The sequence below is a fragment of the Giraffa tippelskirchi genome, chromosome 9, assembly GCF_054371585.1.
Source record: "Giraffa tippelskirchi isolate mGirTip1 chromosome 9, T2T-mGirTip1v1.2.pri, whole genome shotgun sequence".
Classification (NCBI taxonomy): Eukaryota; Metazoa; Chordata; class Mammalia; order Artiodactyla; family Giraffidae; genus Giraffa; species Giraffa tippelskirchi.
The window spans coordinates 11632614-11656501 of record NC_137283.1 but is presented as its reverse complement, the minus strand read 5'-3'; the positions used below and the strand labels follow the sequence as shown (position 1 = coordinate 11656501).

Here is a 23888-nt window from a genome sequence, read left to right as displayed (position 1 = left end):
GTGAATATGAATTTGGGTTCTCGCTGATTATTGACCAAAGTACACTATAAACTAGATTTTATAAAAATATACTTTATAAAATAAAACAAAGTTCTAGAAGTCTGTGTGTGCAAGTACAAAACACACTTGCACCCCTCACTGAGCATGTATGTATTTATAAATGTGTCCTCAATTTTGAGGAGAGACAGTGAACCCTGCCCTGAATGACCTTGAGAGAGAAGGTGTAAACCCATCTTCAGCTGCCCAATGCCTCTGTCTTCTGAGTCTGAATTTTGGCTCTAATTAACCCCCTTCTCTTCCTTCCAAAGGCCTGAATAAATGTTGAAAGAATTGGAATTTAGCAAGAAGAGTGGAGCATTGGTGGGGCTCCAGGTCTTTTTGCCTTTCTCCCCAGGTTGTGGTAGACGCCCTGGTGGGCGCCATCCCATCCATCATGAACGTCCTCCTTGTCTGCCTCATTTTCTGGCTCATCTTCAGCATCATGGGCGTGAACCTCTTTGCGGGGAAGTTTCAGAAATGCATCAACAAGACCAATGAAGGCTTTCTTCTTGTGCCTTGGTCTACTGTGAATAACATGTCTGACTGTGAACATCAAAACCACACTGGAAGCTTATTTTGGGTCAATGTGAAAGTCAACTTTGACAACGTTGCAATGGGTTACCTCGCGCTTCTGCAGGTGGTGAGTCCTGAGATCAACCTTGTCTCTTCCTTTGGCTGCTCAATAATGTGGAGAGTCTGGGGTCTCCCAGAAGATGCTATGTGGAGACTCTGCAAGGGATAGCACTCAGTGTGAACTGAGATTTTTCCCTATTCCTACAGAGGACCCTGTGAGGCTAGAGGAGCTTATCAGTGAGTGTGACCTCACAGTAGTGCAATTAGACCAATGTGGGCTAACAGAATAGAATGAAGGGATGGACCTGCCATGGGACTATATCAGGTGATAATTTAGAATTCACTACTTATACAAAATAGACCTGATATAGTCACATAGACTAAACAGTCTTCTACTGCAAATCATCTCCTAGAGGGTAATAAACTATGTTCCAGGTCTGTTGTAATGACAGTAATGCTGGCTTGTGAATGTCAATGACATTCACACTTCCATTCATTCATTCATTCATCCCTTGCCTTCATCCACTTGTCATTCAGTATTGCTGCAATTACTTATATGTTTGTCACGCAGTTACCCACAACTTCCTGCATGCCACCATTTGTTCACAGATTTGTTCGACAACTAGTCCCTAAGTAGCTATGACATGCCAGGCTCTGAAATCAGAGACGTGTCAGAACTGGCTCCGGGGAGTAGGGGGGAATGCTCTATGAGAAAAACAGACAAATAAGTGAATCAAAATAGAGGCCAATGTAGATGAATGGGCAGACACTGAGTGGCCTCTGCTCCTTGTTTCCAGGCAACCTTTAAAGGCTGGATGGACATCATGTATGCAGCTGTCGATTCCCGGGATGTGAGTCTCAGCCTGCAGTGCCTACTGCCTCTCCCTCTGTGCATACCACTCACACTAGTCTATTTGAAATGGAGTGAAAGCGGCCTTGGTGCTGAAAGAGGCGATCACCTAGCAGTCTGGGACTATCTCCCAACCTGGAACGGTGGCCAGCGGGCCCTCTGTTGGATATTTAAACTGACCTAGTCTTCTAGGCTTCTCAAGTTCTTCCTCTGTTCACCATTGAGGAAATTATCAGAGAACCTCTAAAAGACTGTGTGTGAGGGTACTCCCTGGGCAGAGGTGGGGCCGAGGGCAGTGTAGCTAGAACAGTGGAATTTCAGACACCATCATGGCAGCTGATGGGTGGAGATGGGTGCTGCTGGGGAAAGGCTCTTTCCTGCTGGGGCAGAAGACACTGCTAACAGTCAGTCCCATATCTCCTCGGCCCACCTCTGAGTTCACGCTCATGCTCTGTTTCTGATTTTACCTGAGATTTTATTTTGTTCAGTGCCTCAGAGTTTGCTCAGCAGCTCCTCCTGCAAGCGCAGAGGACTGCAAGTCCACAGGGGTGACCCTCACGCATAAGCTGTGGGAGTCTGTAGACAAATGCCCTTGCTTCCTTGTCCCTTTGAAGTACAATTCTGAGGTGTGTTCTACGGTCCTTAGAGGATGGAGCACTACTTGCCTCTGATGATGGTGCTGCCTTTATCCTGTTCCTGCTTCCGCTCCCCCTCCCTCACTTCTGCTTCCTGGGATCACCTCCCAAATAAGCCCCCTGCACCTAGGTCCTTGTCTTGGGGCTCAGGGTTCTTTGGGGTTACCACAAGCTAAGATGCTCCCTTGTTCCCATGCCACCACTTGTCTGCTCACAGGTGAACATTCAGCCCAAGTGGGAGGACAACGTGTACATGTACTTTTACTTTGTCATCTTCATCATTTTTGGCGGCTTCTTCACACTCAATCTCTTTGTTGGCGTCATCATTGACAACTTCAACCAACAGAAAAAAAAGATAAGTGGGGCTCAAGTGTTTCTGCAGTAGTGGCAAATCTTTAGACATCCCACCTGTCCCCTGGCCGCATGACTGAGGCACCACTAGCCACAGCCCCCACGCCTGACCAGGAGCCCAATCTTGGCCTTTAGCACCAACACTGACCTTGGCCCCCTGATGTCAGCCTTCATTCCTGTCTGGAGTCTGGGCCCAGAAAGGGCTGAAGGCTGCCACTGGGGGCAATAGCAATGGTGTGTATTATCCTATCTCTTTGCACTTAGGAGGCCAGGACATCTTCATGACAGAGGAGCAGAAGAAGTACTACAATGCCATGAAGAAGCTGGGCTCCAAGAAGCCCCAGAAGCCCATCCCACGGCCCCTGGTGAGCCCCAAATCCCCCTGACCCCTCTAGCAGAGCATGTCTAGAACTCCAACCTGACAGGCCATGCCTGTGCTGGTAGGGGTCTGACCAGAATTCTCTGTGGAAGAGGACATCTAGTTGAGTTTGGGGATGAGCTAATGAGAGTTTCCAGGCCCCAGGGAAAAAAGTCTGCAAGAAGCAACTCTGGTCTTCTGGAGTGAGCATACTCCTGTAGATGTTCCAAATAGACCCGTGTAGGGAAGTAGTAACTTGCCCAACAGGCTTAGGGTTCCAGCACCAGATCAGAAACAGATTAAGCTAAATGGTATTAAGGATAGTTCGAGACCTGAGATGAAACATTTGTGATTATGAGTCATGATGTAGGTTGCAATGTATCTCCAGGCTCACCGCCACATTCCACTCTATGCTTATAGGTAGACAGAGAGGAAATGGCCAAACCCAGCCCACCTGGGATCCTGGGCCCAGTCATGGTCATGGTCAGGTGACACAATAGGCACCAAAAATTATCCCACTTTAGTGTTTAAAGGCTGACCAAAGCTTAACACCATACTCCCCTTTGATTCCTTTGTTCACTAAGATCCATGGCTCAAGCCCATTAGCCCTTCCCCACACAAGGGCATGAGCACAAAGCCTTAAAAACATTTACAGGAGGGAAAAAATGCTGTGACCTTTCACATACTTTACTTGGAAACAGTGATCACAAATGTATTACTACTCTCAATTCTGATAAGATGTGTTACAGTGGGGAGTGAGAGGAGAGGACGTTCAGATCTCTGTAGGGGCAGAGGTTTCCTTCCAAATCCAGTGTAAGATCAAGATAACTGGGGTTGAATTAGCCTGAAGTAGAGTCCCTAGGGCTCAGTGAATATCCCTCCAATGTCCAATGAACAAGTTCAAACTTAGAAGATGTAGATGGAGGCTGAGCCCAGCCAATCAGACTCAAGTAGGGGTTATGGGAGAAGGCTCCTAAGACCTACTGAGAAGTGAGCATCTGAGTCCCTGCTAGTCTATACTGATGGCTGGACTGGTTTTGAATCCACATTTGAACAGACAGCAAGGTGTTCTTTGCTAGAGGCAACCCTTGGCAAAATCATGACAGCTTGGGGTACCTCTCCCTAAACACTTGCTCCATCTCCCTATAATGTCTCAGCTTCTCCCCTCTCATCAACCAATCCCACATGCCATCACAGCTTCCTCCTCTCAAGGAGGACAATTTCCTTGGGACAGAGTGGGTTGCATTTCTAAAAGGGACCACAGAGAGGGTGCTATCTCAATACAAAGGTAGAAATCTAGTGTTGAAATTCCAGACAGTGCAATAAGGGTGGAAGTCAGTGGTTGAGCAGGAAGACCTACAACAAAATCATCATGTTTCCTAATTGTGTGCACCATCCCCAAGGTCCTCCAAGGAGGAGACCTTCCACGTGGGTAAGAGAAGTAAGACCTCATAGCCCAGATGAGTTCCTAACATTAGTCATCCCTTTGGATGGGATGGGGGTGTATCATTAACTAACCATCACTCTAATAGCTCTAGTGGAGGAACGTGACTCTCTCCTTAATATTCTGGTCCAGGCATGGCCAACATTCTTTCCTTTGTTCCGTTCAGCATAGCTGAGGCAGGGTTGGAACATTTAAACAAGACTTTGAGGCTTAGAGATGCCAAAAGGGAAACTAGCAGAGCAGGACCCGAGCAGCAATTGCATCTGGCTGGTCTCCAGGACCCACAAGACTTGGCCCATCCTAGCTCCTGGCTGGCATCCATATGGCAGGCGACATCTTGGTACCCACCATCCACTGGGACAAAGCTGATCATCTGCCCTCCACAATGTCCAGAGCCAAGAAAGAAGCCCAAGCCCAGAGAGAAATGCCTGTTCCCATATAAGACTCACCTTCCCAGGTCCAGTCTCCTCCTCACCAGATTACTGGCACTGGAATGGCCACCTTCTTCCCTAAGGGATCCCAGAAGGTGGAGCTGGTCAGGTAAGGTGAGTGTTGGCATAGGACTCTGCTCCTCAGGTGCATGTGTGCCAGTTCATAGCAGGGCCAGCCTCAGAGGACATACAGACCTCCAACACATGCATGTACATAGTACTCCTTGCCTCAGGTGAAGCCCAAGTTCTAAATCTTATGCTTCATCATAGCAAAGACAAACCTTCCACAAGATTGGTAAATTTTATTCTACAACATTCCCTACTACAGAAATCACTAAAAGTAGGTTTCATATACTCCACTTTATAAGAAAATAATAGGCTCCAGAATATCACATCATCAGTCACCCACTTCATCATCTCTGAGAGCACTGAGGGTTGCAAAGAAGTGATCCCTGCCCACAAGCTAAGCCAAGAGCAGCTAGAAAGCTGCACCATTCCCCAGCAGCTGAGAATCTAGGACAAACATGATGTCCAGAACTTAGTAATGTTGCCTTCTCTGTTTCATTTGAAGTCATGAATGGGCCTGTATTTTTTTTCACTATTTTCAGTGATGAAATAAAAGCTACTAGTGGCTCAGCATCCCAGAAAAGACATGAGCCAGCAGCTATGCCTGGAGCCAGGCCCACTTGGGTCTGATTCTTTGCTCAAACCCGGCAGGGTAGCATCCCATCCCCACTGTGAAGCAAAAATCAGGAACCAGCCTCTATCACAGCCCTTCTCCCCTCTGCCTGCTTTGCAGTTCCTGGGAGCTCCCTTGTGAGAGTCACAACAGGTTCCTTTCTCCCTCACAGCCACTCATGCAGAGCCCTGCACATACTATGCATTCAGGAAGTCAGGAAGTCCTTCTTGTACAGAATTAAATGTAATCAACCTAGTGGAGTGACTTTATAATTCTATTTGAAGTGTAATTCAGTTGTCCATTCTGTCATCCATTCATTTATCTATCTATTGATCATCTATTGCAGGCTAGATACTATGCAGACACTGAGGATAGAGCAGTGAGATGTTCCCTCTCTCACAGAGATGGCAGTCCACTGACGCAGGAAAACAATTAGCAAAAAATCACACACATATTAATTCACAGGCTGGAGAAATTGCCAGGGAAGAAAGAATGGGGAGAAGAGCAAACGGTACCTAAGCCTGAGCCTTGAGGAACTCTAACATCTCAAGGTTAAGTAAAGAAGACTCAAAAAAGAGCAGCCAGAAAGGCAAGAAAAGAATCGGGGAAGTAAGGCCTGCTGGGAACCAAGTAAGGAGCGTTCCAAAGTGGAGGATGTGCTAAATGATGTCAAACAAGTGTTTGGGGATTTTGCATCATGGAGGTTATGAGGTCTTAACAAGAGACATTTTAGCAGCAGGATGGGGACAAAAGCTATGTTGGAGGAGGCTGAGGAGTGCATGGGAAACAGTGACTACACATAATTCTTTCAAGAAATTTGACTGTGAAAGTGGGGAGAGAAGTAGTCTGGTAGCTGGAGAGAGACGTGAGGTTCAAGATTTTTCTCTAAGGAAAAGCTAGATCATTAGAGATTTAGCTAAGGAACTGTGTGGCCAAGAGTCTCACTCATCAGTAATGAAGCAGAGGGACCAGGATATAGGTAAGTGGTAGCAAAGAAGAGGGGGTGAAGGTAAGCTAACTTGATGACACAGGTGTCAGAAGAGAGGTTTTGTGAGACACAGAAGGAGCAAAGGTCTGGGAGTGACAGGAATGAGAGAGACTTCACCTCGGTCCCCAGCCCTGGGGTCTATGGAGTGGGGAGAATAAGCAGCCAGTGAGTAAGAGGAGAAGTTTTCAGATCAAGGCAGGTGAGTTCCAGAGAGCTCAGATGTGTCCAAGACAAGGTGAGGGAGGAGAGTAAAGTTGGAATCAAGAACTCACAGAGCAGTGAGACGTTAACAGCACAGGAAAGACTAGAGGGCCACACCAGGAAATTTTTTTTAATACCGTAAAAACAGCCCCTACCCGAAATGATCCCTTGGTTGTCCAGGGCACTCTGCCTCCCTCTAAGAAAGCAAACAGCCAAGACCTGACTCCGTGCCCTGCTTAGACATCTACCCAGGAATAAAAAGAGCATTTATAAGAATCAGTTGTACCACTGCACTTGACTTTGTATGCAGGTGCACTCGACTTGACTCGCAAATAATTTTTCAAGAAGTTCTGGAACTCTTGCTCTATGCAGGGCACTGCAGGAACACAAAATTAAAGAAGACATGACCCCATCCTCAAAGAGCTCATTGTCTAGTAGAAAAGAGAGCTATACATGAAACGCTAGAACTCTAGACCAACTGTAAAGGCTGTTCAGTTAAGTTCAGTTCAGCTGCTCAGTTGTGTCCGACTCTGCAACCCCATGGATTGTCCATCACCAACTCCTGGAGCTTGCTCAAACTCATGTCCATTGAATCGGTGATGCCATCCAACCATCTCATCTTCTGTCATCCCCTTCTCCTCCTGCCTTCAATCTTGCCCAGCGTCAGGGTCTTTTCTAATGAGTCAGTTCTTCGGATCAGGTGGCCAAAGTATTGGAGTTTCAGCTTCAGCATCTGTCCTTCCAATGAATATTCAGGAATATTTGCTCTCCTTGTAAAGGCTGGGGGAGCCCAAAGAAGGGATGAAGCAATGTGGTATGGTGTGATTGAAGAAGATTCCCTGAGGGAAGTGGGGATTAAGAGAGATAGATCACTCAAGGGGATTTAGGTGGCCAAGAGAAGGGACTGGAAGGGCACTGTAAGTGGAGGAAAGAGCATAGACAAAGGTAAAATGCCTGGTGATTTTATGGTGCCAGGAGTGGCAACAGGACTTGAACTGAGGCACTGAGTTAGAATCAACTATGAGTGAGATTTTGGAAGATCAGGACTTGGCTTCTGTCAGGATGTGGAGTGTGAGGGAGACAAAAGAGACAGACTTTAAAAACCCTTCTGTAAAGAACACTGCCTCTCCAGATGCCTGGTTTATGTTGCACAAAGGCCTGATGTCCCATCTCTTGTTTTCTCAGAATAAGTACCAGGGTTTTGTCTTTGACATCGTGACCAGGCAGACCTTTGACATCGTGATCATGGTCCTCATCTGCCTCAACATGATCACCATGATGGTGGAGACTGATGAGCAGAGTGAAGAAAAGACAAAAGTCCTGAACAAAATCAACCAGTTCTTTGTGGCCGTCTTCACGGGAGAGTGTGTCATGAAGATGTTTGCCTTGAGGCATTACTACTTCACCAATGGCTGGAATGTGTTTGACTTCGTTGTCGTGGTCCTCTCCATTGGGAGTAAGTGGACAATGCATGTGGTTGGGTTATCCAGCCTCTGCTTGGGGTCATTTTGACTGGTCTTTTAAAACCAAAGGGACAACTAACAAACTTCTAAAAACCTATGTTGTATGTTAGAGGAGTCCAGTGTTTGCTGCTTTACAAGAGCAGCAGATTTAAAATGTCCCTGGGCCTCCCAGTGAAAGGGAGAGGTTCCATTGGCTTTCTCCATGCTGCCATGAAGGGTATTCCAGCACGTGCTGTGTGCACCACCATTGTCAGAACGGGGGGCAGTAGGGAATCTAAGATGACGGAGTTTCCAGTGGGTCTTATCTTTATGGCCTTCAAAGCAGAGAGTGGGTGGTGTGGTGTGAGGTGAATCAAAAAATACTTTCTGGAAAAGGAGCTGGTTGCCAGAAGAGTGCAGAAAGACTAGAAGGAGATTGTTCAAAGGAGATTCTTAAGTCAAGGGTCTGGAATAAAATCTCTGTATAACTATCCACTTAGGGAATATGAGTGACAGAAAAGTCAAGGGACCAATGCCAAGAGATCAATGCTGTTATGACCTAGTCTGGGTGTTGTTAAATGACGGGCCCAGTACTCGGGGGTCAATGGTGTTCAGAGAAAATGAATGGAATCAGAGGCTCAAGTGGGTAATGGAGCCACCCTATAATTGAGGGCTTGCTGAGTTCTGAGAACTGGGCTGGGATCCATGGATCGCCACAGCAGCCCTGGGAAGGAGTTTACTATAGTCATTTTATACATTTAATATGGAGCTTCAGAATTAAGGAAGTTATACAAGGTCATATAGTTGGTGAAAGGTGGAGCTGAATTTAGACGAGGCTAATGTTCTTTTTAATAAACTAACAGCCTCCTACCAACAACCAAGAGACTGTCCCTGGCCTTCGTGTGATTTGCCAAACTTCAGCCCTATAAAGACTAAATCCCAGCAGCTTTACTTTGCATTATAAATATATCCTGACCTGTTATATCATGACCTGCTTACTTTTCATGTCAGAGCATAGCTATAGATTTAATTTTCCATTGATTTACCGTCAAGAGCTAATAGCCTCTAAATACAACCTGGCAGCACTTAATCAACCTCTCTATCCTGGTGCTGAAACATAGCCTTGGGTTGTGTTTGTCTGGGGAGTTGAAATTTATTTTTGTTTTTTGTTTTGTTTTATTTTCCTATTGCTGCTGGGTTTTCTGGGGGTGGGAAGGTTGCTTTGTTTGTTTTCCTTCCAAAGTGAGAGACTCTAAAGCCATTTCTTATTTTATATTAGAGAAGGGAGCTTGCTTATGTGACTTCCCATACAGTACTATCAGTTCAGTTCAGTCGCTCAACTGACTCTGGGGTCCAACTCTTTGCAACCCCATGAACCGCAGCACACCAGGCCTCCCTGTCCATCACCAACTCCCTGAGTCCACCCAAACCCATGTCCATCGAGTCGATGATGCTATCCAGCCATCTCATCCTCTGTCGTCCCCTTCTCCTCCTGCCCTCAATCCTTCCCAGCATCAGGGTCTTTTCCAATGAGTTAGCTCTTCACATCAGGTAGCCAAAGTGTTGGAGTTTCAGCTTCAACATCAGTCCTTCCCAGGACTCATCTCCTTTAGGATGGACTGGTTGGATCTCCTTGCAGTCCAAGGGACTCTCAAGAGTCTTCTCCAACACCACAGTTCAAAAGCATCAGTTCTTCGGCACTCAGCTTTCTTCACAGTCCAACTCTCACATCCATACATGACCACTGGAAAAACCATAGCCTTGACTAGACAGACCTTTGTTGGCAAAGTAATGTCTCTGCTTTTTAATATGCTATCTCGGTTGGTCATAACTTTCCTTCCAAGGAGTAAGCGTCTTTTAATTTCATGGCTGCAGTCACCATCTCCAGTGATTTTGGAGCCCAGAAAAATAAAGTCAGCCACTGTTTCCACTGTTTCCCCATCTATCTGCCATGAAGTGATGGGACCAGATGCCATGATCTTAGTTTTCTGAATGTTGAGCTTTAAGCCAACTTTTTCACTCTCCTCTTTCACTTTCATCAAGAGGCTCTTTAGTTCTTCACTTTCTGCCATAAGGGTGGTGTCATCTACATATCTGAGGTTATTGATATTTCTCCCAGCAATCCTGATTCTAGCTTATGCTTCATCCAGCCCAGCGTTTCTCATGATGTACTCTGCATATAAGTTAAATAAGCAGGGTGACAATATACAGCCTTGACGTACTCCTTTTTCTATTTGGAACCAGTCTGTTGTTCCAAGTCCAGTTCTAACTGTTGCTTCCTGACCTGCATACAGGTTTCTCAAGAGGCAGGTCAGGTGGTCTGGTATTCCCATCTCTTTCAGGATTTTCCACAGTTTATTGTGATCCACACAGTCAAAGGCTTTGGCATAGTCAATAGAGCAGAAATAGATGTTTTTCTGGTACTCTCTTGCTATTTCAATGATCCAGCGGATGTTGGCAATTTGATCTCTGGTTCCTCTGCCTTTTCTAAAACCAGCTTGAACATCTGAAAGTTCACAGTTCACATATTGCTGAAGCCTGGCTTGGAGAATTTTGAGCATTACTTTGATAGTGTGTGAGATGAGTGCAATTGTGCAGTAGTTTGAGCATTCTTTGGTATTGCCTTTCTTTGGGATTGGAATGAAAACTGACCTTTTCCAGTCCTGTGGCCACTGCTGAGTTTTCCACATTTGCTGGCATATTGAGTGCAGCACTTTCACAGCGTCATCTTTCAGGATTTGAAATAGCTCAACTGGAATTCCATCACCTCCACTAGCTTTATTTGTAGTGATGCTTCCTAAAGTCCACTTGACTTCACATTCCAGGATATCTGGCTCTAGGTGAGTGATCACACCATCGTGATTGTCTGGTCGTGAAGATCTTTTTTGTACAATTCTTCTGTGTATTCTTGCCACCTCTTCTTTATATCTTCTGCTTCTGTTAGGTCCCTACCATTTCTGTCCTTTATTGAGCCCATCTTTGTATGAAATGTTCCCTTGGTATCTCTAATTTGCTTGAAAAGATCTCTAGTCTTTCCCATTCTATTGTTTTCCTCTATTTCTTTGCACTGATCGCTGAGGAGGGCTTTCTTATCTCTCCTTGCTATTCTTTGGAACTCTGCATTCAAATGGGTATATCTTTGCTTTTCTCCTTTGCTTTTCACTTCCCATCTTTTTACAGTACTATAGCAATAAAAGATACACAGAGTGCTCCATTCTATCTTGGGGACACCTTACCTAGTAGTTCCTTTGACCTACACAGCAACATCCATCACTGGCAGAAAAGACAGCTTGAAAGCAAGTGCAAAAACCCATCAACCATGCTTCTGTCCTCTCTGCCTTTCTTCCTTCCCACCGATAAGACATCTTTGGAGTGTCTGATGGTTACAAGTATGAGGACTCATTCTCCCTTGTAGAGGTAGACTAGTTGGTTGGCAGAATCTTAGTAGATTATAAAAACACATAATGTATTTCACACTATGGGAAAATGCCCCAGTTAAACTGGACTTTAAGAGAGGGGCTTTCATAAAGATTTCATAGTACAAAATTATAATTATTTCCCAGTTCTCCTCCCATTTCCTTCTTCCTTCCAACATACTGCCACGACTATCCATATTCATATGACAAAAGGCAAGTAGGAGAATTGGATCAAGGGCACCCTGGCAAGGAGAGTGAGCTTCTACCATACCCCCTCACCATTTCTCCTGAGAGGTTTTGAATCCTGTATGACCTAAAGGCCTTGCCTAAACTTTGGTGGTCTTAACCGGCCTCTTCAGGTCCCCAAGACAAATCTTTGAGTTGGATATCACATAAGCAGACATGCAAACTCTAGTTCATAGTTTGGATTAAGGTGCTGTAACTGACCCTAAATAAACTCATCTCTGGGCCCTAACACAGAGTTCAAACACAGCTGGAAATGAAAGAAACAAATAAAAGCCATTATGCAGACAGCTGGCCATTCAAAGCCATTCTGCTTTAGCTGTCAGCAAGTTGCCCAACTACTCAGGCCACTTATAATTTATTCCAGGCTCTGTACAATTATCCATAGGACCATGTGCCAGGAACTGAGTCAATCTTCACAGTAGGAGATAAGGATATGAATCATAGAGGGTCCTGGCTCTCACGGAGCAAAGGACCAGGGTGGAAGAACAGGCATGACCTGAAGGCTGAATGTTCAGGGGAGAGCCAGGTCTGTGTCACAGACAAAGGACTGTCAGCATGTGGAACAGATGCAGTCACATCCAGCTGAACAGACAGCAGAACTATGGAGGTTGACTAGCAAGGTATCTGGATGTAGGGAAAGTTAAGAACATGGTAGGAAGGGTGAGACTGACTCAAAGGAGACAGATTTATGCAATGGACACTTACTGAGCCCCTACTTTAGGCCAACCACTGTGCCAGGCTCAGAGGGCCCAGAGTGCTTAAATGTAGATGCTCACATGAAAGTCCACACGGGGCAGAGACAAGGGGGTGTGATCACAGCCAACTTTGTCAGGGCTCATGGTTGGAAGTACTAATCAGACCATCTTCCCTCACTTTTAAAGGCCTGGTGTTCTCTGCAATTGTTACATCACTTGGAAGTTTATTCTCCCCAACGCTCTTCCGGGTCATCCGCCTGGCCCGCATCGGCCGCATCCTCAGGCTGATCCGCGGGGCCAAGGGCATCCGCACGCTGCTCTTCGCCCTCATGATGTCCCTGCCCGCCCTCTTCAACATCGGGCTGCTGCTCTTCCTCGTCATGTTCATCTACTCCATCTTCGGCATGGCCAGCTTCGCCTACGTCAAGTGGGAGGCTGGTATCGATGACATGTTCAACTTCCAGACCTTCGCCAACAGCATGCTGTGCCTCTTCCAGATCACCACGTCGGCGGGCTGGGACGGGCTCCTCAGCCCCATCCTCAACACGGGGCCCCCCTACTGTGACCCCAACTTGACCATCAACAACAGCACCAGAGGGGACTGTGGGAATCCCATTGTGGGCATCATCTTCTTCACCACCTATATCATCATCTCCTTCCTCATCGTGGTCAACATGTACATCGCAGTGATTCTGGAGAACTTCAATGTGGCCACGGAGGAAAGCACGGAGCCCCTGAGTGAGGACGACTTTGACATGTTCTACGAGACGTGGGAGAAGTTTGACCCAGAGGCCACTCAGTTCATTACCTTCTCTGCCCTCTCAGACTTTGCAGACACCCTGTCTGGCCCCCTGAGAATCCCCAAGCCCAATCGGAATGTATTAATCCAGATGGACCTGCCCTTGGTCCCTGGAGATAAGATCCACTGTTTGGACATCCTGTTTGCCTTCACCAAGAATGTCCTGGGAGAATCCGGGGAGTTGGATTCCCTGAAGGCAAATATGGAGGAGAAATTTATGGCAACTAATCTTTCAAAAGCATCCTATGAACCAATAGCAACCACCCTCCGATGGAAGCAAGAAGACATCTCAGCCACTGTCATCCAAAAGGCCTATCGGAGCTACATGCAGCACCGCTCCAGGACGATCGCCAGCCCTGTGGGGGTGCCCAGGGCTGAGGAGGAGGCAGCATCACTCCCCGATGAAAGCTTTGCTGCTCTCATAGCAAATGAAAACTGTGTGCTCCCAGACAAATCTGAAACTACTTCCATCACATCTTTCCCACCATCCTACGACAGTGTCACTAGAGGCCTTAGCGATCAAGTCAACTTGAGCACATCTAGCTCAATGCAAAATGAAAGGGAGGCTGTCAGTAAAGAAGCCGCTGGGCCCTCATGTGGACCCTCCAGCATGGGCATGTCCAGTTCTGATGTGTCCGCTGCTCTGTGATAACTTACCACCGCTGAGTCACCAATGCATGCCACTAGTCACAGTGTCACAACTGGGCAGGGAATGCAGTTGGTACCCACCCTTGGAGAAACCCTCACACAGCAACAGGAGTCAGAAGCCAAGGGCATCTCCACAGTGACTTCCTTTTTCAATTTCAGTATCAGATGGTGGGTTCCCTTACTTTCCTGAAAATGTCCCTGGTCCTTTTCTTTTGATGGTGACTAGAGCTTATCTTTACCAAGACAAACATCTCAGGACCAGAACTTTCAAAGATATATGGCACGGATGTTGCTAAAGGGCCAAGGTTGTCCTCTGTGAAACAGCACATAGAGACTGGCAGTGTTATTTAGGATTTTGCATGACTGCATGTTGAGAGCTGCCAGACAACTACTCTGGCCTAAGATAATACCTGTGGTCTATGTCATGAAAGGCCTCTGAGCTATCCATTAAAATTAATATTTTTAAAGATATGTCAAAACCAATGTTATAACTTAAAGCATGATTTTAAAAAAAATTATGTGACACTGATGTGTCATAAATCATGTCTCATTCACTTTCAAGTTTCCCGATATCTTGCAATTTGCAGCTACATCTGGGCAGACAGGAAGGAGCACTGTCCTGGGAGCTTGTTCTCATCCTAGCCAATTCTTCCACTGCTCGCCTGGCTGACCTGGGCCAAACTCTTTCACTTCTGAACCTCCTTCCCCATGGTGGCAGGACGCAGAATGGATAGTCTCTGTAGTCCTTGCATTTCAAGTTGTAGAACTCAGTGATGCCCTGTCCCAATTGAGATGAAGAAAACACTCTCTTCTGAGGCAGCAATGGCCAGACCTTTCTGCTATCTAGCCAAAAGGCAGCTTTTGAATATATTCCAGAGCCTATTTGACATCTCACAGACTTTAACGGGGGAGATTTTCACATTCCCCTCCAGCCAGGACTCCATAATTAGTATAAGTGAAAGAAAAGAGACATTTTAAGAAAGATGATCTGGGAGATAAAAGGTAAGGCCAATGCTTTGTTTAAGTCATCCTACAAGTGATATTAAGTACCTGTTATTTGATAGGCCCTGCTCTAAGCACAAGGCATAATGGGAATTAATCCCCCAAAGATTCACTGGATTTGTGCAGTGGATGGAGTAAGGGTTGTCAGAGGATGATATTCAGGTCTAGGACACATGGCAGGTCTTGAGATGAAAGAGAGTAAGAAGTTTGTGTGACAGCATAGGACATAAAGGCTCTTAATGACAGCTGTGATCTTCTATTAACTCTTGGGACATTCTCCGCCATGATGAGACAAGGATCAGGTCAATTCGTTGATACGTGCTTGATCATTTCATAAAATTTCCCATGTATTCGGTTACAAAACCTAAAGGCTGGTCCAGCTTACATGCTTCACAGACACAGATTTCCTGGGGCCTCACTCTCCTTTCCCTATCACAGTTGACCCATCAGAGACCAAAGAGGCTTTCCAAATGCTTGTTGGGGTTTTGCAAGCACCCACAGAAGCAGATTAGTGAGATGATTATTTATTAATAAAAGAGCACACATCCTAATTAGTAATCAGGGAAATGCAAATTAAAACCATAGTGCTATATCACTATGCATATATCAAATCTGTAAAACTTTTAGAATCTATAACAAATATCAAGTGTCAGCAAAGATGTAGAGCAACAGGAAGCTTAATGCACTGCTGGAGCATGCGAATTGGCATACGCATTTTGGAAAACAATTTAACTTTACTAAGAGTTGAAAGTACATATACTCATGACTTGGGTTTTCCACTGGTAGGTAAGAAACCTCAAAAAATCCATGCACACAAGCTCTAGGAGACATAAACAAGATTCCTTATTATCATTGTTCATAATAGACCCAAATTAGACACAGCCTAATGTCCATCAGCAGTAGAATAAATTAATAAATTTTGGTGTATTCTTTAAATGTAATTTTATGCAGTAATGAGAATGAATGAGATATAGCCTTGTACAAGTCTACAGATGAATCTTTAAGACATAATACTTAGTGAAAGAAGCCAGACACCAGACTATATATACTATATGATTTTACGAGGTTCAAATCAGGCAAAATTAAATATACTGTTTGGGGATGCATAAAGAAAAGCAGGAATTAGTCCATGAAAGTCAGAGTAGAGGTTACTGATGGGGGGAAGGAGGCGTTTGTGACTAGGTCTTTGGCAATGTTCTAATTTCCCATCTAGCTGGTTCTCTTTACAAGTATTGTCTTTATAACCATGTGTTAAGTTAAACACATATATCTAATGCACTTTTCTGTGTGTATACAGCTCACAAGTTAAAAGTTTTTTTAATATCTTGTGTTGGATTCTCCTCCCTTTTCACAGAAGTTATTTACTATCTGCTGCTTTGAATTGTGACATTTCTGTCTTGGACGTGGATCATCTGAGCTGATTTGTAAAAGGATTAGGAGTTCTATTTTAAGTAACAGAAAAGGAAATTCTAGAGAAAGGAAACTTTCAACTACCATCTTCATTCAAGTAACCATCTCTCACGAGTATTATTTCAATAGCCTCCAACTGGTCCCCCATTTCTACTCTTGTCCCCAGCGGCCTATTCTCAAACAGCCGCTGGAGCTCAAAGTCCACCTGTGGCCTATATGTTCTCCAAGTAAACGTTATCACCACGTTTTACATAATCCGGCCCTTACTCCTCTCTGACCTCATCTTCACCCCAACTCTCTATGCTTCTGCCACACTGTCTTCCCTGCTGTTCCCTAAATACACTGGGCATGGTCTTGCCTTAGGACAAAGAACCTTGGAACTTACTTTTCCTTCAGCCATCATATCCACATTGTGCACTCCCACACTTTCTTCAGTTCTTCCCTTACCAACCCTTCTAATTACCAGCCCCATCCAGCATTTACCACCCCTGAGATGTTATATATGTACTTGCTCATTGCCTGTCTTCCCCACTAGAATGTAAGCCCTGTGAGGGAATAGGCTCTACTTGCTCATGGATGTATCCCCAGCACCGAGAACAATGTCAAAGTAAATTAACACTATTAGTCTAACTTTGTTCTTCTTAAATAGTCAAAAGTTAGCTCCTCTTGGGCCAGTCCCCAAAGGCTAGCCATCACAGAGACAAGGTGTGCTTGCTACATTGTTTCATTTGGGTCCAACTTTTTGCCACTCTACAGACCATAGCCCACCAGGCTCCTCTGTCCATGGGATTCTCCAGGCAAGAATACTGGAGTGGGTTGCCATGCCCTCCTCCAGGGAATTTTCCCAACCCAGGGATCGAACCCGTGTCTCTTATGTCTCCTGCATTGGCAGGCAGGTTCTTTACCATTGGCACCACTTGGGAAGCCCTCACATAGACAATAGTATAGGATAAATATGTTAACTTCAATAACAATCTCTATTAAGAAAAAGAGAAACCACATCCAGGAGTACCAGCCCACAGGGTACCCGGGAGCATGTACTGCTGGCCTTGACAGTGGAATGATTTCTTGGTCCTGCTTCTGGGCGCCTTCTTCATCCTCTCTCCTACTCCCTCGAGACAGGAGCACTGGGAAGCAATTTCTTCTAAGGAACGGACAGCTTATTGTACTTTCTGTTGGTTATCAGTGAGCCCTGCATGCTGTCTTAAGGTTTGAGCAATCACGGGCCATTATTTCCCTGGACTGAAGTTTCTGCAGCAATACAACTCCCTCAAAGCACTAGTATGATTTCTATCTCTTGCATTTTGCCAACTCTTTAGATCTTGTCGGGTTATGGTCTTTCAATCTAAAATTGGGACTGGACATTACTGCCTTTTAGCAGTAGATGATTTGCCCTTCTTCACCCCTCAGCTGAATTGAGTGCATCCTGACTGCAGGGAGCCACCAGACAGAGATAGTGTTAACAAAAAAATTGGCTTGGGTGGAGAGACACTGAGGAAGCTTACCTTCTCCTATCCCAGTCTGTATTCCATGGGCAGCTCTTTAGATTGGAGTAATAATCTCCTTTGCCTGGTAAGAGTACAGGGACGGGATCCTTTGAAGGAGGAGGAGGAGGGGAGAGTGTTAGGCTTCTCCCAGCTCCATTCTTACCTCTGTCTCTAATTTCCCATCATCAGTATGCTGGTAAATATTAAACACTTAGATCTTCAGGAGTAAAGTAAATCCCTTATTTGTAGCATTTTCTGTTTTATCTGACGTAAATACTCCCACCATGGCCCATGTCAAGCTACTGATGTGACATCCCCGAAGGCAGAGTTGGGAAACAATGTCGACTTGAGTCAGTATGAGCTGGCTTTAGCACACCACTGTTCCAATTCTCCCTGCCTTTTCTCCACTAATATTAGCTTGGGACAGAAAGCTGGATTTTTTTTCACTCTCCAAGGCATGATTATAAGATCTTGGGCTGCTGGCCATAGTTAGAAAAGGCCTACCTTTCTGTTTTCATATTGGCCAGTTGAGGCAAAGTTTGTTTTTTGTGTGTGTACCTTTACTAAGCCTGCAAGAAGTAGCCCACACCTTTCCAAATTCTACAGATCTTTCTATCAAGGTCCTTCAACTCCTGCTGCATGAGGTAGGTGGTCTGGGTCTCCAGTTATAACAGGTTACAACATGACAGAAATCTCTAGATTCAGGCCAGGGGGATGGGAGATTTTCAGTGCTAGCCTAGCTCATCTTAGCCAATGCCACACTTTAAGGTCTATTAATAATAACACCCATCTTCATGTATCAGTTTCTATGTCAGTAGGAGTTATTTGGTTACAAGCAACAGAAACCCATTCCAGCATAAAATGTACTGGATGACTTCAGGGAAGCTCAGAATGGAACTAAAAAGCTGAACACAGCAAGGACAGCAGCCAAGGCGGGGCCGGTTTCTGGGTATTAGCCACCGATAGACGATCTCTTCGTGGGGTCAGGTAGTACCTACTTTTCTTTTTTTGGTTAGTGTCCAGTTAGGATTCAGATTTCAAAGAGAGAGCATCTGATTGGCCCACCTCCAGCAAGAAAAAGGAGGGGCGTTTTGATTGATAGCTCCAGCATAGAAGAAGGCTAGGCAGACAAAAATGCCTGAGGAGTATTCAACCTATGAGTTAAATTCATGTTTTCTAAAGATCTCTCTGGCAACAGTGACAGGTTATAGAGATTTTCAATTTGGGGGCAGAGATTAAGGACGGGGTTGTGCCAAATGGGGACCTGAAGTATGGATTTTTGAGTGTCTCATGTACATTGACTACTGGTCACCAAATCTACTCAAAAAGAAAGTCCCCCCCACCCCACCCTCTGCCCCCCACCCCACACCATGGACAAGGGTGCCAGCTTCCATCTGCATCTCTGGTGACAGTTCCCAGTCCTTTTCCTCCAGATAAATGCTCCCTAGGACCCAAATATCAGCAGTGTTACTCTGTCTCTGGAAAATCACTCATATATTGCCTGAAGTGGAAATATGTTCCAAGTGTCTTCCCCTGAGAAGCCCCAGACGACTCATCATCCAAGTGAGTTCAGGCAGAGAAAAGCTGGATTTGCCTGTGGGCATCAAATCTATACCAAGGAAAGTTCATGGCTACTATTGACCCAGTAAAACACCAGTTCTGACAGTAGAACCAACAACCACAGCAAAGCTTGGTCAATATGATTCATTGTGCAAAGAATAAATTCTAAAGGGGTATGCATGAAGAGGACTCATTACTTTATTTTTCCCTGAGCAGAACTGAGTTAATTGATTATTAGAAATGCAGCTGCTCTTGCTTACAGACTTAATCATATTACAAAGTAACATAAAGGCATGTGTGTGTGTGCCTGTTGAATAATGATGCTTCTTGTAGTTAGAACAGGGAGCCCCAGAACCACTTGGAAACTAAGATGTCTGCAAATGATCCACACAGAAATACTCATCAGCTAAGTAATTTGGTGCTCTGGACCAAGTTCTGGATGAGGCCAGAAGGTCCCACTTTGATTCCAGACCTTCTCTTGTTCACATATCATAACTTCTCAGAACAACCTTCTTTGTCCCTACAGCAGGAATAAAGATTCCTCACCAAGGAGGTTTAACAGAGATAAAAATGCCCTCTCTGCCCACTGAAAGAAGCAGAAAGAGAAAGGGGGAGAAAATGAGAAAACCCATTCTGCCACACTATATCCCAGGGTGTCCTCACATAGTGCAATGAGGCACCCCACCCCCATTGAGTATGTGCTGGGTGGGAAACACTGTGCTTCATGTGCAAAGGAACATCTCACCACATGTGGGGTCCTCTCTGGACACAACCAGCACTTTGAGGGTCAGAATAGAAGGTAGCTCCTCCAAAGTCCACTCTGGGAGGCCGCACTTGGATCCCACTGATTCGACTCTACTGTGATTTTTGTTCAGTTGCTTAGTTGCATCCGACTCTGTGACTCCGTGGACTGCAGCACACCAGGCTTCCCTGTCCATCACCAACTCCTGGAGCTTCCTCAAACTCATATCCATTGAATCGGTGATGCCATCCAACCAGCTCATCCTCTGTCATCCCCTTCTCCTCCTGCCCTCAATCTTTCCCAGTATCAGGGAGTCAGTTCTTCACATTAGGTGGCAAAAGTACTGGAGCTTCAGCATCAGTCCTACCAATAAATATTCAGGGTTGATTTCCTTTGGGATTGACTGATTTGATCTCTCTGCAGTCCAAGGGACTCTCAAGAGTCTTCTCCAGCACCACAGTTCAAAAGCATCACTTCTCTGGCACTCAGCCTTCTTTATGGTCCTGCTCTCACATCCATACATGACTACAAGAAAAACCATAACTTTGATTAGATGGACCTTTGTTGGCAAAGTAACGTCTCTGCTTTTTAATATGCTGTCTATATTTGTCATAGCTTTTCTTCCAAGGAGCAAGCATCTTTTATTTCATGGTAGTGGTCACCATCTGCACTAATTTTGGAGCTCAGGAAAATAAAATCTGTCACTGTTTCCATTGTTTCCCCATCTATTTGCCAGGAAGTGATAGGACCAGATGCCGGTCTTCGTTTTTTGAATGTTGAGTTTTAAGCCAGCTTTTTCACTCTCCTCTTTCACCTTCATCAAGAGGCTCTTTAGTTCCTCTTTGCTTTCTGCCATAAGGGTGGTGTCATCTATATATCTAAGGTTATTGATATTTCTCCCAGCAATCTTGATTCCAGCTTGTGCTTCATCCAGTCCAGCATTTCTCATTAATGTACTCTGCATATAAGCTAAACAAGCAAGGTGACAATAGATAGCCTTAATGTACTCCTTTCCCAATTTGGAACTAGTTCATTGCTCCATGTCTGGTTCTAACTGTTGCCTCTCTAGCAGGTCCTATTTGTGCCCCACACCACATCCCTTGCCTCATCTGACTTTGAATAGAACTCTGCAGCTTTTTGTCTTTAGGGCCTTCTCCAAAGCCACTGGGCTTTTCCCCACACAGACATGGCAGCCCAGAAGTGCAGAGGGAAGGGGAGATGTTGACAACCTCAAGGACAATCCTCAACCAATGCAAGAATGCAGGATTTGGAAGATAATATCCTAGCTTCCCAAGCTGTGGAGGAACAGTTCTGAATCAAGTTTCTCAGAGAATCGATAGAAAGTCTGAGTCCTCAAGTAGGGCCAGTCTTTCACAATCCTGAAAGTAAGGGCCTCCTTAACTTTCTACTTAGGTGACTCTCTGGTCTCACCCTGAACCTGCCCTGCCCAGTTGCCCATAGCACTAACCAGCTTTGAGGGGAGTTTCTCCCTTCCTTAGCTAATTCTCTCTCTACTCCTTTACTTTTGCCTCCTGGAATCACCTCGGAAATAAACCAACCTCCTAAGCAACACACTCCAGTATTCTTGCCTAGAGAATCCCATGGAAGGAGGAGCATGGTGGGCTACAGTCCATAGAGTCACAAAGAGTCGGACGCGACTGAGTGACTAACACACACACCCAAACCCTTGCCTCAGCTCCTGATTTGGGGGAATACAAATTAAGACAAACTCCCAGATAGCCCCCTGCTCAGAGTTAGGAAGCTGTTTTCTCATGCTGTCCACATGTCCATCATCCCATCTGCAGGCTTTTTATATATTGCTGCTGGACCAAGGTCTGCAGGAAAGGAATCACTTCCCCAAGGTTATATGAGGTGTGCAAAGGGTCCCACCTAGAAGTGAGATTGTCATCTCTTCTCGTAGCTCTTTACCCATCACCCAGCTGCTTCTGACTGATGAGACGGTTAAAGCTCCTATCCTCTATTCAATAGTGCTCTCAAGCACTATTGAAGATTTTATTTTGGTGATAACTGCCCTGAGACCAAGTAGATCCTTGCCTCTGCTTCAAAATTGTTCTATGATGAATAAAAGTTTAATTACAAGCTCGAGTTTCAGTTTCACACCACATCTTATAAACGGACAAAGATCCTTGACAAGTCCACAACCTCTTATGGCCCCCTTTTCCATCAGTTTATTGTATTGGGCTACTTTGGCACTCCACTATTTGCAATAAGACTCTCCAAGCTGGGACTTTACCCAGAAGTTGTCATGGTGCCTTTTTCTGGCACACAGCATTATACTAAGTGACTGTCAGTTAACAAGGAACTTGGCTGGTGCCACTCAGAGCAGCAGAGGACTATGGGAGAAACTTCCTGGCTTCCTCCTTGTTGTCTGCCCCAGAAATAAATCAGTGAGCAGCCAAAGCTGTTTCCAGAAAACTGACAAATAAGGGGTCAAACTGGTGGCTTCATTCCAGTGGCATCATGTATGTGGACTGTAGTGCTCACCTAAGTCACCCATTGTGCACACTGTGGACTGGGTGACTTCTCTGGACTGAGCCCACACCATGTTTTACATTGGTCTCTGGATAGAAAGCTCTTCGAGGATAATAGTGAGCACTTCTAGATATGTTTATCCTGCCAGTTGCAACACTTCCTGCAGCCACTAGTTCTCAAAATCCCTCCCAGGATCTCTCCCAAAGAGAACTTACAGACTAAGACGAACTTCACCCACAACACCCTCCCATGTGGGGAGAGGACTACTGTGCCCATTCTGGTCCCCCAAGAGCTGATGTCCAGTCAGAACTAGATGTGCAAGGGATTTATCAGGAGAAACATTAATGATGAATAAAAGGGAAGGAGCAGGAGTCAGCAGAGAGAGCCTTAGGCTGTGATGCAGGTCTCCCACTGTGAAAGGAGAGAGGGAAGGAAGGAAGATGAGACAGGAAGAACCTCAGACCATACTGCAGCTCTGAGAAAGTCACAGCCAAGTTGGTGGAGACTCCCAGGAAAAAAGACTGCCCAGTGGAGGACTTTGTTGGACAAGAATGACCCAGCATCTTGTTCCTGCCTCCCTGTCTTTAGTCATGAATGGGAGCAGCACAGGAAGAACATAGCTCCTGCATGAACGTTGCCATAGATCGTGAAGGTGCTACAGTTGGAGGTCACTAGAGCACATGTTCCAAATATATTGTCTAAGAATCCTGAGCTATCTTGGACCATAAGAGATGTTTTCTGGTTAGATCTAGCAACACCTCCTCCCTGAGTCCCCACGGTCATCATGGATTGCTCTGAAGCAGAGGCCCCATTCAAGAAGACTCCACACAAAAATTTTTATATTTTCCAGATCAGTACAGAGGAGGAAGCTTACCTCCTCCCCTCCTGCAGGGATGGTCCCTTCTCTTCTAATATCGTCTACCAGGGCGGGGACTAGAGTGAGGAAAGCAAGGTGTCCTGGGCAGAAAATTTCAGGAAATCGCTCATCTTCAAGTGCTGATCTTGCACTTGCATAAAGCCAAGAGTTAAATTTTGCATCCTGACACCTTTTTGGCCTCATCGAGGTTCGTCCCACAGCTACTGCTTCTAATTCATCCACTGAACTCTGGAGTATCATCAGCAATATTATCAGCCGGAGGTTATTCTCCACCGCTCAGCCGTGTCACAGCCTCTGGCTCACTGTCTACGACCCTATTCCTGTTCTCAGTCCCAGAGTGATCGGTCCAATACACAGGTTTCTCAGATCCAGTGATCATATCCCTCACTTTGCATTTGCTACTTGAGACAGTGGTCTATCCTGAACATTGTCATCACTATCCACAATACCAATCTTATACTTTGGCCAACTATTCCCTCACCAGTACACTTACCTTATTACCTCCACTGAAATATAATTCTC

The 23888-nt window shown here is 45.4% G+C and overlaps 2 protein-coding genes across 4 annotated transcripts in view; both read left to right on the top strand.

Moving 5' to 3' along the window:
- SCN10A (sodium voltage-gated channel alpha subunit 10) overlaps window positions 1-23888 on the top strand; it is a 107707-nt gene that overhangs the window by 72933 nt on the left and 10886 nt on the right. Inside the window, exons 22-27 of the mRNA XM_081527404.1 lie at window positions 395-679; window positions 1410-1463; window positions 2315-2452; window positions 2709-2813; window positions 7735-8005; window positions 12535-14797. Of these exons, the coding sequence (XP_081383530.1) occupies window positions 395-679; window positions 1410-1463; window positions 2315-2452; window positions 2709-2813; window positions 7735-8005; window positions 12535-13796 (2115 nt within the window). The 3' untranslated portion in view covers window positions 13797-14797. The remainder of the gene's footprint in view (window positions 1-394; window positions 680-1409; window positions 1464-2314; window positions 2453-2708; window positions 2814-7734; window positions 8006-12534; window positions 14798-23888) is intronic.
- The window catches only part of SCN5A (sodium voltage-gated channel alpha subunit 5), a 129514-nt gene continuing 118220 nt past the window's right edge, over window positions 12595-23888 (top strand). The window contains exon 1 of one of the 3 annotated variants that reach the window (XM_081527399.1): window positions 12595-14797. The gene's annotated coding sequence lies outside the window, so the exon portion shown is untranslated. The remainder of the gene's footprint in view (window positions 14798-23888) is intronic. The other 2 variants (XM_081527402.1, XM_081527403.1) reach the window with 2 other exon arrangements.